Source organism: Trichomycterus rosablanca, chromosome 6, assembly GCF_030014385.1.
Source record: "Trichomycterus rosablanca isolate fTriRos1 chromosome 6, fTriRos1.hap1, whole genome shotgun sequence".
Taxonomy (NCBI): Eukaryota; Metazoa; Chordata; class Actinopteri; order Siluriformes; family Trichomycteridae; genus Trichomycterus; species Trichomycterus rosablanca.
In genome coordinates, this window is record NC_085993.1 from 42,793,943 (window position 1) to 42,808,244 (window position 14,302).

The window sequence follows — 14,302 nt, forward strand, 5'->3', positions numbered from 1 at the left end:
GTGAGTTTTATCTGCATTTTCCAGCTTTTGTCCACATTTTAGTTCTAAATAACCAGCTGTAATATATAACGTGCATGACCATCAATGAGTTGCATAATCATATAAATTCATGCTAAATCCAGTTGACAGAGGAGCACATTTTTGTTTTCTGGGTGGTTCATTCAGATTGTGGAGAATGTGTGCGGGTCACACATTTTTGAATTATTTTTAAGTAGTTTTTACTTCTTAGCAGTTTTACTTCTTAAGGTTGTTTTTATGAGTTTCAAATAAGAACCTTTGTCACCCTTATGTACCCCCTTTATTAATCAAAAGGAACCCCAAGAGCAGTGGCGGCTCCTGCCAAATCTCTCAGGGGGGCAATTGTTGCGATGATGGCCAAGGTGACCCGTTCAATGGGTAAATTAAAGCTTAAATAATTAACATCTTAAGTCATCTGTCAGTTTGTCTCACAAATAACTTTGAACATGGAGAGAGAGCAGCTTTACCATTAATCATAAAATTAAGTAAAGCCTTCACACTAATAATTTAATTCAGTCTTCATCAGATAGCATTTTATTTTAGGTGCAGCAGATCCAGAATAAAGATTGGCATCGGGGCTGATGTGCAATGAATAAAGAAGTACAAAATAAAACAATTGGGGAGATACAATAAGTGCAATCACAATTCACAATTTAAAAATGACATTACTTACTTGTAATTTACGTGTAACTTATATGATTTTCCCCCTTTGTAGATACTTGATGTTTAAATTTGGTCTGGGTGGCCCTAATTCTTAAGTTGCTAATTTATCCTGATTACTATGATGGAGTTGCTCCGAACTGAGGTAATGGTAGTCATGGTGACGAGATCGCTACACCAGGTTACGTGTGACGCAAGCACGTAAGTGCGAGCCCTCCCGGAACTCATTCAGAATGTATTGCAGCGCCTGCAGTTAAAAAAAAAAAAGAGCCTTAACATGAGAGTCTATGAGAGCAATCTGGGGCGATTTTCAGTCAGACTGAAATCACCCCAAAAGTGGCGGTACTGTACAGAACACAACTCGATGCTGATTGGACTACGATATTCAAAGGCAAGACAGACTCCAGAACAGTCACAGCTGTGATAGAAAGATTTCTTCCCTTTCGTCCTTTGGTGGTGCGTTGCCCGATCACCCTAAGGAGCGAGCCGCCCCTGCCCAAAAGACCCCCAGTGACCAGATGGATGGTCTGCATTGTCATGCCACTAACATGATAATGCCATGGTAGTGTGTGTCCTTCTGGTTTAAATGTTTCAGGTGCATTCATGTGACTTTAAAATACTGTTTAATCTAACTGACCTCTTTACTGGGAACACATGCTCTGTTAACACATGTAAATGGTTAAAGACTAGACCTTCTGGTGGCCAGTGATGGATTGGTGTCCTGTCCAGGGTGTTCCTGCCTTTCAGCCAGTGTTTCCCAGTGAAACTGGCCCCGCCGTGACCCTAAGCAATATTAATTATTCAAATCTGACTGGCTTGTTCTAGGCTCTTTATAAGCTCCCTTATATTAACGTATCATTATGGGTTATGATTTTGTTCATCTCCTTGAATTCAACGTTTGGGTGACACATATCATTTGAACACAGGTGGCCTCTGTTAGGTCTAGGCTAGGGTCTTATAGGGTTAAATCACAGCTCATTATTCCAGAAATTATGTCAATAAAATTAATCATTTGAGTCTGTTTGTACTCTGTTTGTACTCTTTCCTGTGCTGTGTAAAATGAATTAGAGATATTTTAGTAATTACAACAGGATACAGTTAGACAGTACATAGCTTAACAATGCAGACCATCTGATCTGTGTGTGTGGTCTTTTACTAACGAAAATCTTTTGTTTACTATACTGTGAGTAAGATTACACTGCAAGTAAGTCTATCTGCCTCTGGCCCATTACCATTAGAATTATGAATGTTTATTGTGAAAAGCTGCAGTATGCTGATGATCAAATCTTGTAAATCTGCTATTGTGTTTAAAGTTTTAAGTTTCTCATATCCATAGGCATGGACTAATTCCATTGTGTAAATGTGTCCATGTGTGTAATCTAACGTCAACCTTTGATTCAACAGCTTGAGTCTTTTAACCTCTTTAATCAGGGTCTTCTATTAGAAAGGTCCCACAGAATATCTGCTTAAAATTCATAAACAGTTAGAAATAAAGGAACTTTAAGGAATAGAGGGGTACAGAAAAAAGGGAATAAAAACACAACATTTCCCATGAGATCAAGACTGCTGATTGGCTCCGTCCGTAGAACTAAACACTCATTGACCTTTGCAAAAAAAAAAGCTGTGTGAGACAGGATTGTGTTCTGCTTGTTAATCATCACTAACCTTAGCACTATCAGCTTCATAAGGTAAAAAGTTATTACACTGTGTGTTTGAAAGAAAGAAAGATTATTACTGCTTAATCCTGGGTGCTCTGCCATGTTTAATAGTCTGTATGTTTAATAGTTCACAGACATTCATAGTGTTTATTAATACATAATAGGTATTATTATTATCATTGTTATTATAAGTAGTGCTAGTAGCAGCAGGTACGATGGCATATTGGTGCCACTTTAAAAAAATCGATTTCAAAATAAAGTCGAAATAATTTTGAGAATAGGGTGGCTTGTGGGGAGCACTGTGGCCTTACAGAAAGAAGGTCCTGGGTTAAATTCCAAGAATGGGTTAATTTCTGTGTGGAGTTTGCATGTTCTCTGCATGAGTTATCTATCTATCTGTCTGTTTGTCTTGATTGATCTGATCAATTGATCGTTTGTTGAAGAACTGAATTGGCCTGCAACACCTCTGTGACAAATTGAAATGCCAACTGACAAGCAAGCTTTATAACCACACAGCGCACCGATACTCTAGTGGCCAGTGTGAGCTTCAGCTACTCTGATTTTCTTACACTATCCAAAAACATAAACTGATTGACTAATTTGATGTCCCAAGATGCTAGTGACTGTGTTATACCATGTAATAGCTCTTTCATTGTGTGGGCCCTGTCTAGCTTCCAGTATTTAAATTAAAAAAATAAGAAATTCCGAACAAAATATTTACATATGTAATGGACTTTTGTTCTTCACGTGGCCTACTTCTACCCCTCTTAAATTCCCTTTAGGACAAAAAGAACACTAGAATCAGAAAGGAATGGAAAAGGAGGGTGGTAAAGTAAGACAGGAGATCTGTCACCCTTTCCTAAGAGACTTGCAATAGAATACACACCTTAACACACTTTGTATACCACACACTCGTTTACTCGTTTATACACACATTTACTCTCTCACACCATTTGTCTCTAGAGAATCAACCTGAGCTTTCAGCTTTGCTGCATGCCATCTGAAAGTAACAGGCACATCAGCGGTTCCATATTTCTATATATGAGGGATCTCATATTGGTTGTGTCTGAGAGACATGAATTTAACATGTAATTCTGTGTACAATAATAATTAAAAAAAAACAAAAAAAAAAAGTGTGTAAGTTCTTTGGAAGGTTAGAGTGGGTTTATGCTGGTTCAGAAATATACAAGGGATTTTCAAAAACTTTCTGCACTTTTATATTTTGGTTGGAAATGGTGAGGGTGGGAAGAGTAGTAATTGGTTGTGTCTGAGAGACTGAGAGAGAGCTTAAGAGTCTGGATTTAGCGCCATCTGATTTCCACCTTTTTGGACCACTCAGAAGCTTTAGGGGGAAGATTTTCATGTGATGATGATGATGTGAAAGCAGTGATGCATCAGTGGCTATGCGCTCAACCAAAAACATTTTTCAATGATGGCATTAAAAAGTTGGTACGACACAGAAAAATACTTAGGAAGGTGACTGTGTAGAAAAGTGATGTAAGTTGTTTTTGAAATTCTTAATAAATAGAGTTTAAAAAAAGTGCGAACACTTCTTAAAAAACCCTCTCATATTTTTTTATATCACAACTTAAATGTTTTATTCACAAAAGTATTCAGCCCTTTTGCTGGGGCTCAAATCATGGTCAGGTGCATCGTGTTTGCTAGCTATTCTTAAGATGTGTCTAGAACTCAATTCAATTAAAAATTATAACAAATGACAAATAGCCCTTACAAAATAAACAGTAAAACTGTAGTAAACAGTAAATTAGATCATATAAAAGATTTTGTGAGGTAAAGTGCATTTATTATATAGTTAACTAAACAGTATGGCCATAAAACATTTCATTATTAAACTTACAAACTTGTTAGAAATATCTATTTACTAAGCACTCAGATACACTCAACTAGTGTTAACATTTCATACATCAGTGTTATTTAATTTATTTACAAAAAATCTGTGTGTAATCAAATAAACATTGTATTAAACTTAAAATAATGCAAAAGGAAATCATTTTTACTAGTGGTCTCAGACTTTTGACCCCGACTGTAGCTTGTGCTTGGTTGGTATGAAAACCAGCAGCCGCAACACCCTCTTGTGGAGTCACAACAGCCCCCTTTGAATAAGATTAGGTACCAGGGTCATACACCATGCTCAGCCCATCGCAGTAACCAAGCTGGTGTGGTGGTTATGGCTGAAGACTGGATGAGCGTCATTACATGGAGTCATGTTAAAGGGACAGGAAAAATTTGAGATATGGTGAAATGCAACTGGTTTGTCCTGCATGAGACTGGTCAGAAGAGACTGAGAAGAGCTCCCTTTTGACCTTTGTTTTGATTTGGTGGACATTTTTCTATTTCGAGTCTGAATGCCTTCTTTCTTCATAGTAAGCGGCCGGTTCATCTGATGAATATCACACACAGCAAAGTTAGGTCTTAATAACATAGTGACAGTCGACTGTAACTCATAGAGCACCAAACATAAGATGGCATAGTTCATATCAGTGTTGTCATAAGGACAACTGACAATGGGGTGTTGGACAAAACATAACAAAAAACATTGGTCAAATCAACAATATCACATTCTTTTGGCTACACATTGTACATTCTTAGAAAAACTTATAGGGTAGGTGAATATTTGAGGCAGATATTGATACTCACATTGTGCAGTTTGTAGTAGAGGCCACAGGCATTGCAAACAGGTTCTCCATTGGAGTTACGTCTCCACAGTGTGGTAGTGCCTGTGTGGCAATTTACACAGCAAGTACCTGCTCGCCTAGATGCTGACTGCACAAACACAAACACACAAACAAGAATGACTGTCAGTTAGGATTAATGTACATTTTTGTGTTGTATGTTTATCTTTTAAGAGGCTGTTTTTATTTCATGTGTAAAAGCTTGATTTCATTAATCCATAGTGCCATAAAGGCAAATGCTAAAGAGGCATGCAGAGGTCCAAAATGACTCTATGAAACTAGAATGGTCTATAGCACTGACTCAAATGTCTGGACCAAGTTCCACTGTTGATAAAAACCACCTAAGTACCACCTATAAGTCATCTTGCAGGAGCACAAGCGTCATACACACACAAGCATTTTTACAGGGAATTAATTTAAACTGAATCACTTTTTGCCAGGTAATAAGGTAGACCACAAAGCACATTTGTTTAAACCCATGTGTTTGTTTGTTTGTTTATTAGGATTTTAACATCATGTTTTACACTTTTGGTTACATTCATGACAGGAATGGTAGTTACTCATTACACAAGGTTCATCAATTCACACAAGGTTAAATTGAACACAGTCATGGACAATTTAGTATCTCCAATTCACCTCACTTGCATGTCTTTGGACTGTGGGAGGAAACCAAAGCACCCGGAGTAAACCCACGCAGACACAGAAAGGACCCGGACCGCCCCGCCTGGGGATCGAACCCAGGACCTTCTAAACCCATGTGTATATACACTGCCTGGCCAAAAAAAAAGGTCACACACTCTAATATTTTGTTGGACCGCCTTTAGCTTTGATTACAGCACGCATTCGCTGTGGCATCACTTCCACAAGCTTCTGCAATGTCACAACATTTATTTCTGTCCAGAGTTGCATTCATTTTTCCCCAAGATCTTGTATTGATGATGGGAGATTTGGACCACTGCGCAAAGTCTTCTCCAGCACATCCCAAAGATTCTCAATGGGGTTCTGGTCTGGACTCTATGGTGGCCAATCCATGTGTGAAAATTATGTCTCATGCTCCCTGAACCACTCTTTCACAATTTGAGCCTGATGAATCCTGGCCTTGTCATCTTGGAATATGCCCGTGCTATCAGGGAAGAAAAAATCCATTGATGGAATAACCTGGTCGTTCAGTATATTCAGGTACTCAGCTGACCTCATTCTTTGGGCACATAACGTTGCTGAACCTAGACCTGACCAACTGCAGCAACCCCAGATCATAGCATCATTTTTTTTCCTTCCTCGAAGATGATGTTTCCCCACTGTCCTTCCACTTTTTAATAATGCGTTGGACAGTTCTTAACCCGATTTTAGTAGTTTCAGCAATCTCCTTAGATGTTTTCTCTGCTTGATGCATGCCAAAAATTTGACCCTTCTGAAGATTAACATATTTTCCACGACCACAGGATGAAGTTTTCGACATGGTTGTTTAACAAACGAGAAGCTACTCACTGCATCAGTTAGGGTTAAATAACTTGTTGCCAGCTGAAACATAATCACCCATGCAGTAATTATCCAATGGGAGGCTTTGCTTAGTTAAATCCAGGTGGTGACATTTTTTTTGGCCAGGCAGTGTATATGCATAAGCAATGGAGGTTCTGTGGTTGAGGTACTATACTACTAAAGAAAAGATTTAAGTCCTGCCACCACCAAGCTTTCACTGCTAATCCTTGAGCTCGAATCTTAAACCATTAGTTGCTTGAACAGAAGAAATTATGTTTATGCTCTGTTAGTTGAAAGGAAAACCTTTTTATTCTGATTATGTAATACAGTTAGAAATAATAGGATCTTACTTAAAACAACCATTTAATTTTGCTGGACCATATCTCACAACTCTTTTATAAACATGGTTGGTAACCTATGGTAAGATGCGGTTTTGGACTGATCTACATCAGGAGTCCTGAGCTTCCTCAAACCGAGACTATGTACACCTACTCCATTTCTCCTTGTCCTCCAAACCTCTTTCGTTTCCCTTTTATGATTGTTTTTTCTTTTAAATTCCTGTCATTTAGTACAATATCATGAGCAAGAAATATGATTGGAAACCCGCAGCAGCTCTGAGGAAGCGCGTTCTCGCGACTGTGCTGCACTATCGGGACCGAGCAGACATCCGCTCCCCGGAAAGCATTGGAGCGCTCCGTCACTAAATATACGACCAGCACAGAACCTGAGCACTAAATCCTGGGACATGTGAGAATGTCTTTAAGCGTTCTTTGTAACAGTGTGTGTGTGTGTGTGTGTGTGTGAGAGAGAGAGAGAGAGAGAGAGAGAGAGAGAGAGAGAACGAGCGCCCGCACACTTTTTTGGGTTCCTTTGGTAATCACGTAAATGTTCAACATGAGGGGAAAAAGTTCTGTAAACAGGATTGCAAGTTCCAGAGCTCAACAGTGCTTGTAGATTATTCAGTTCTCAAGTTCTTAAAGGAATCATAATAACATGTATGTAAAGTTGCTGTGCATCTAACTAGTGTCTAATTATTATTGTGGTAAAGCAGGATTAACCATACCAATCATATCATGTCATGTTTTACACAAATCTATACGTTTGTAAAACGTCATTCTCTCAAACAGCACAATACTCAACAGTCTATATATCAGCCCCGGTTCTGGACTGCTTTGCTTGGGGGGGGCAGTAAAACCTAATGAGGGGGCATGTTGATAGTCATGTTTTTGAAGCCAGAAATATATTCAAGGCTTGATTTGTGCATGAATGATGACAGCCAAGCTATTGATACTGGCTTAAAGTGATGTATGAGGTAAAGAAATAAAAATGCATGTTTTCGAACTTAAACTTAAAACCCAATGATTAAAAAATACATGTTGATTATGTAAATGGAGAAAAAAGATGATCTAATTGTATTTCATTTTAATACGCCCCCTTAATTAAATTGCCATTACTAATAGAACAACTCTATTTCTTGAAAGGCTTTAATACAAATTTAAGTCAAAGCTGACAAATGTACCTACACACAGACTGAGAATATTCAAACGTGGAAATAGGAATGAGTGAGAATATTTATATTATTGGGAAATTAAAATATAAAGAAAACAAAAGAATACTAATTCTGTAAAAAAAAAGTGTTTACCAGTATACCTGCCTCTCGCTCACACTAACAGAACATATACTGCCGAACTGAACTGTTTGGGGCAGTCTGCCGATTTTTATATGACTCAAAGAGCCAATCAGGAATAAGCAAGGAAATATCTTCACACTGTAAAACAAAATGCATTTTTGTGATTGGTTCAGAGATAATTTTAAAAATAGCCGTTGCTTGCATTGTGCTTGGGGGGGCAAAGACACAATTTGGGGGGGCAATGCCCCCCTCAGCCCCCCCCTAGCGCCGGCCCTGCTATATATTAATGACAGTGATAGTGGGGCGGCACGATGGCTAAGTAGGTAGCACTGTTGCCTCACAACAAGAAGGTCCTGAGTTCGATCCCCAGGTGGGGCGGTCCGGGTCCTTCCTGTGTGGAGTTTGCATGTTCTCCCAGTGTCTGCGTGGGTTTTCTCCAGGTGCTCCGGTTTCCTCCCACAGTCCAAAAACATGCAAGTGAGGTGAATTGGAGATACAAAATTGTCCATGGCTGTGTTCGATATAACCTTGTGAATTGATGAATCTTGTGTAACGAGTAACTACCGTTCCCATCATGAATGTAACCAAAGAATGTAAAACATGATGTTAATAAACAAATAAGCAGTATAGATAAGCAGTAGCTGACCTTTACATTTATTTAATGCAACCATGGTGGGTTCCAGTGTGAAATAGTTACAGTAAAAGTTTTCCTATAGTTCTCCTTCAGAGGAATCTGACCCACCACGACCTGGATAAAGCAGTTGATGAAAATTAAATGGAAAATGAGGCTTGCACAAGATGCAGGAGCATGTATAGGAGTGTTTCATATTCTAAAACGTTCTGTGAGGAACAAACATTAGGATTAATTGATTATTAATTGTTAATTGATTGATTAATTGATTCAATCATTGTCATCACCAGTTCGTATAATTCAGTTCTTGGCACAGAGACTAGCTTTGCTTCTTTTGTAACCTGTGTGAATTATTGCTACATATGCAATTGCTCTACATAATAACAAAAATTACATAAAGTGCCTCCCAGTGTTTTTAATTAAAAATAGATTTAACAACTTTTATTTAATTATATAATTAATTATTAATTAATTATATAATTGTTATATATAACATATAACATATATACTACACACCACACATTTGTAAATATAATGTTTTTATATTAAAGAATTAGTATTGTACATTTGGACACAACTGTGATCTGATAGGCCTCTTAGGAACGCTGGAATTAATTCTAATTCATTACTTGCTATTTAAGCCTGTTGACATGGTCACTCTCTCCCTTTTTGAGTTGCTACCCCTCTCTACATCTGCTCTCTGTCTGTGGGTGTAATTCAAGTAAACCTCCATTCAGCAACTACGAGGATAGTTAAACCACCAGCCCAAATAGAACTCTTACAGTTTCTTCCCTTGTTCAACCCTTTGTTAACCTTAGACAATATATACTTCTGACTATGACATTTTTACTGAAACTTTAACAGGTAGGATGTACATGCACAGGGAGCCCATTAATAGACCCTTATTGAGCTTATGGATTTGTTACTTACCAGTCTGCGCTTGGGTCGAATAAGTGGTCGGTTTTGGCCATTCATTTTGTGGTAGAGTCCACAGGCATTACATAAATAATGGCCTGTACCATCCCGTCGCCACAAAGGAGTGGAGGTGGCCCCACAGTTCGCACACTCACGTCCTTCTGGGGGTAAGACTTGATAAGTTTAAAAAGCAAGAATGTTTCACATTAAGTAGAAAGTGAAAATAAGATGATGCTAAATTCACTTATTTTTTCTCTAAAATAGTAATTACGTAAGATGTAACACATTATACCTAGCATATAAGTGAGATGGCACATTATTCTACAATATTTTTTAATATAAAAACTTTTTAGACATTTCAAAGCCCAATATTTTGGATGTGTAACCATTTAGCAATATATGCAGACAGAAATTAATTAATTAGGACAGGATTTTTTATAAACAGGATAGCACAGCAAGTAGAGTGTGGGGTGTACAGCTCCAGGGTCCTCGGGACTGAATCTAATCTGTGCCTTCACTGTCTGTCAGGGGTTTACATGTTTTTTCCATGGTCACATCAGTTTTCTACTAGTTATTATGGTTTTCTTTGACCTCCCAAAAACAAACCAGTGGATTAGCTACTGAGCTTATGAGAACAAAAACAAAGAGCTTTAATATTTCCTTTTCCCAGCAGAACTGATTCAGTTTCTGTAACAATTAAAGATAAAATGCGAGGACTGGATTAATGATGTCACTGTCTGTGCCATGCAATGGGAGAATTAATCTGGAGGTATGACTTATCAGTAAAATAGAGACTCAGAAATAAAGTTATTTTTTATTTGTTCATACACAATGACATCAATGGTCCAGTTATTGCTGCCTCATTCATGGTTATGGTTATGAGGAGTCAGGTCAGGTGTAGGGAGCATGAGAAACGTACAGCAGGGCAGTGGGTCTTTAGGACTTGAGTAAGGAAAGTGATCTCTGGCCACTGTATTTAATTTTTAGTTTTATTTATTATTAACTGTATGGAAATGTAGATTAACTCACCTCCACATTCGCCCTTGTTGTTCTTATGTTTGGATGCTAATTCTGCTGTGGTCCTGCTGAACATATGGGATGTGTATGCAGGAAACGCAGGACCAGGCGGTTCTCCTTGAGTCGGGTATTTTCGAGTAGAACACTCCAGTGTCGTGCTGTCATGAAGGACTGGGTTGTATTTGCTGGTGTTCAGTTCCAGGTCCAGGCCATTGGGTGGAGAAGGAGATACGCAGTAAAACTGAGAACTGCGTGGAGCAGAGCCGCGACCGCATGGTCCCCCAAACATCCCCGACATCCCGTCAGGTTTAGCCAAAGCACTCGAAGTCCAGGTGCAGGGGTGCTGGAGCCCAGAGGAGCTCGACTTAGTGCCATCCAGCCAAGGAAGAGCGCCAGTAAGGTGAGGATGGCACAGAGATCCAGCGTGCAGTCGAGCTGGAAACAAAACTGGTTAGAATCTGTATGTTCTAGACTACACAGTGCAAGGCCAAAAATAAATAAAAAAGCAGATCTAATGCTCAAATTTTGTAACAATACTATAATTTTTGTTTATTATTAAACTATTATATTATATAATAATAAAAATAATAATTAATAATATTATTGACTAATTGATTTTAAATGTACTTAAATATAAAAATATGTATTTAAATATTAAAATAGCACATGTAATTTAACGTAATTTTAATTGGCGGGGCTCATCAACCAAAATGTCTTATATTTATACCCCTTTTATACAATAACTGTTTTAAATGTTAGACATATGCCTACATTAGTTTAGTTAGGATGTCATAACAGGCCTGTGTGAGTTTTTTTTTCCAGTAAATTAAAAAATACATGACATAACATTTAAATCCATCACATTATGTAAATAGTCAACACATATTTCTAGTGTTTTTTTCGGCATCCTTGTAACAAACCCTTTTTGGTATCTTTAATTGTAAAATGGCACAGTTTTTATACCTGCAGCTGGGCTGGAGGAAATCCGTGATCGATTGTGGGAGTGCGGCAGGTGTGTCTGGTAATAGGAATATTCCTGAGAGTCAACAGTTCTGAAAAATCCATCTACATCATCCTGTGGAAATAACGATTGATCTGAATATCCGGAGCCCTGAGGTCCCAGACCAGCATGTGAGATACCAGAGTCTGGCAGCATCATCCACCCGAGTTCTACCGACAGCTCCATCTCCAGCCAGCTTACAGGTGAACCAGCCTTCCTGCTTACACCTGTACAAACTACTTCTGTGTCACAGGTAGTACCTCCACCGTCCAGCAAGTAGTTCCACTAGCTTCAATTTCTGTCCCTCCAAAGCGTGCATATGTGAATAAATCTGTTGAAACACCTATGATAAATAATAATAATAATAATAATAATATACTAGAACAATAAGAGAAAAAAACGATTAAAAACCCACCTCTTTACTAAGCACTTAAGCTGACATGTATTTACTTACTAACGCGCTCATTCATTTCTTGCAAAACCGTTTTAACAGAGTTTTAGCAGATTTGTGTTCTTGGACTGTTGTTTAGTCGCTCAGGATTAGAGCATCTGCTAAATGCCGAAAATGTAAATGTAAGAGCTAATAAAAAACTATAAACAAGTTAATAATATTAACAGTAATAATTTATAATAACAAAACAACAGCAATATAATAATATGCCTAATAGTAAGAACAAAAACACCACCAACAACAATAATAATAAATATTATTGTTAGAAGTATAATAATAATAATAATAATAATAATAATCATAATAATCATAACAGCAATAATAAGAATAACAATTATTATTATCATTATTATTCATATTATAGAAATGCAGAAAGTAACACAGATGTAATTTACCTTCTCTGCAGTTTGGTCCACTTGTTTTCTATATAAATGAATTGCGACTGGAAGCTGCTTTAACAGGACGGTTGAATTGTGTGTTTTTTCAGCTTGATGGGACATAAATCCAGTGTATAAATGTAGAGGCGGACTTATCTATTCGACATGGGTGTTTTCCACCAATTACACTTCATGCTTTTTTTTTTTTTGACATGCCAATCCCGCATTTTAGCGCAGGTGATCGTTGTTCCTGCTCAGTGCGGCAGTTTGATCAGGTTATTACACTAAACTAAGCTGTATAAGCTGCCTGCACATTACTTACATTACTTACACCGCATAATGAGCACAGGCACCGAGCTATAACCACGTAACAGCCATGTGTCATTTGAGGAATCTGCAAAATAAAATAATATTAACAAAAATATTACTACTACTACTATTAATATTATTATTAATAACAACAGTAAAAATAATAATAAAGATTAAAGATAATGGTGAGGCTATTACTACTACTACTACTACTACTACTAATAATAATAATAATAATAATGTATAATATAATAATAATATAATAATAATGTACCATAATGTATTAAATTTATAAAAGCTCATAGTAATTGTAAAAAAATTATCGAAACATTACTGATACGCATGAATTTTACATTATCTTAATTTTAGAAACGCTTCTTGCAGGTAATAAAAACAATTTCTCAGATACACTAACGGGAGGTAATAAACTCTCATACAGCGCTCATACAGCCTGGCAGGATGGTACCTGACATTATTAATTTATGGTCAAATTAGGGTCAATCTAATTTAATCTGATTTACAGGGATGTGTCTTCGGGATATTCCTAAACATTATGGAGCAGAAAAGATCGGATGAGCATAATGCGCATCACAAGGCTCAGGTACTACCACGTGATCATAGTGTAGCGCAATGAAAATCCGCCAAAAGACTGGAGCAGCGCACATGAAGCCACCTGCTGGGCAAAGTGCCTAATTGGATGGAAGTGTGAATTAATTTAAAGTTAACCTAAACTTATTGTTAATCTAAAGAACCTCTTAATGAGACATTGTGATGTTTAAAACACTTTTATAAAAGTTATGCTGTAATCACAAAAGATATACATTATACACAGTCAGCTTGAAATTACCAAAACATCTGCATAGCAATTTAACCTAATCTAACACTAAAACTACCTGCCTTATAGATCGCCAGTAGTGCGGATTACAGTATCATGCCTACATGCCATGCCAGTTCCCATAATCTGCACCTTATTAAGCGTTAAATTACCACAGTTGGTCAGGGGCTTTATAAATACCCAGCTCATTTCCCAACTCTGTGATTCTGAGGTCGATATGCTGAGCTTGTATCTGCCCAGCTTTTACAGCCGACTTATTTGCTGGTCCTCTATGACTCATTTAATCATTTTTTATGGAAAGTTATTTGTTGTTGTTTTTTTATTAGAGTTGTCAGTGGTTGGTGGATTGAGTAGCTGGTATGGCGGTACTTAAGTTCTCCTGCATCCCCCTTCTTTTCTATCCCTTTCTGTGTGAGCTTGCGTTTTGGTGGAGGCTTTATTGATTATACCCATGTGGAGCAATTGCATGGCCTCCTGCATTTACTGTCTTTTTCTTTGTTCTTTGGCAAGCATGTGAAGTGTGTCTTTTCTATGTTTCCTTTGCCCCCCAGGATATGGTTTATTTTCTTTTGTTTTTACTTATTTTCTTATCACTTATTGGGTGATTTATTATTTTAGTTATTATTTTT

General features: G+C 37.5%; 1 protein-coding gene across 1 annotated transcript; it reads right to left on the reverse strand.

Annotated features, from left to right (window-relative positions):
* Positions 1-4,366: 4,366 nt before the first annotated feature.
* Positions 4,367-10,999, reverse strand: gata2b (GATA binding protein 2b). The gene is made up of 4 exons (XM_062998135.1): positions 10,714-10,999; positions 9,700-9,857; positions 4,995-5,120; positions 4,367-4,737 (listed from the first exon to the last, which is right to left on the reverse strand). Exons 1-4 carry the CDS (start codon positions 10,997-10,999, stop codon positions 4,489-4,491), a joined length of 819 nt encoding a protein of 272 aa, XP_062854205.1. The 3' UTR covers positions 4,367-4,488.
* Between the last annotated feature and the right edge of the window lie 3,303 nt (positions 11,000-14,302).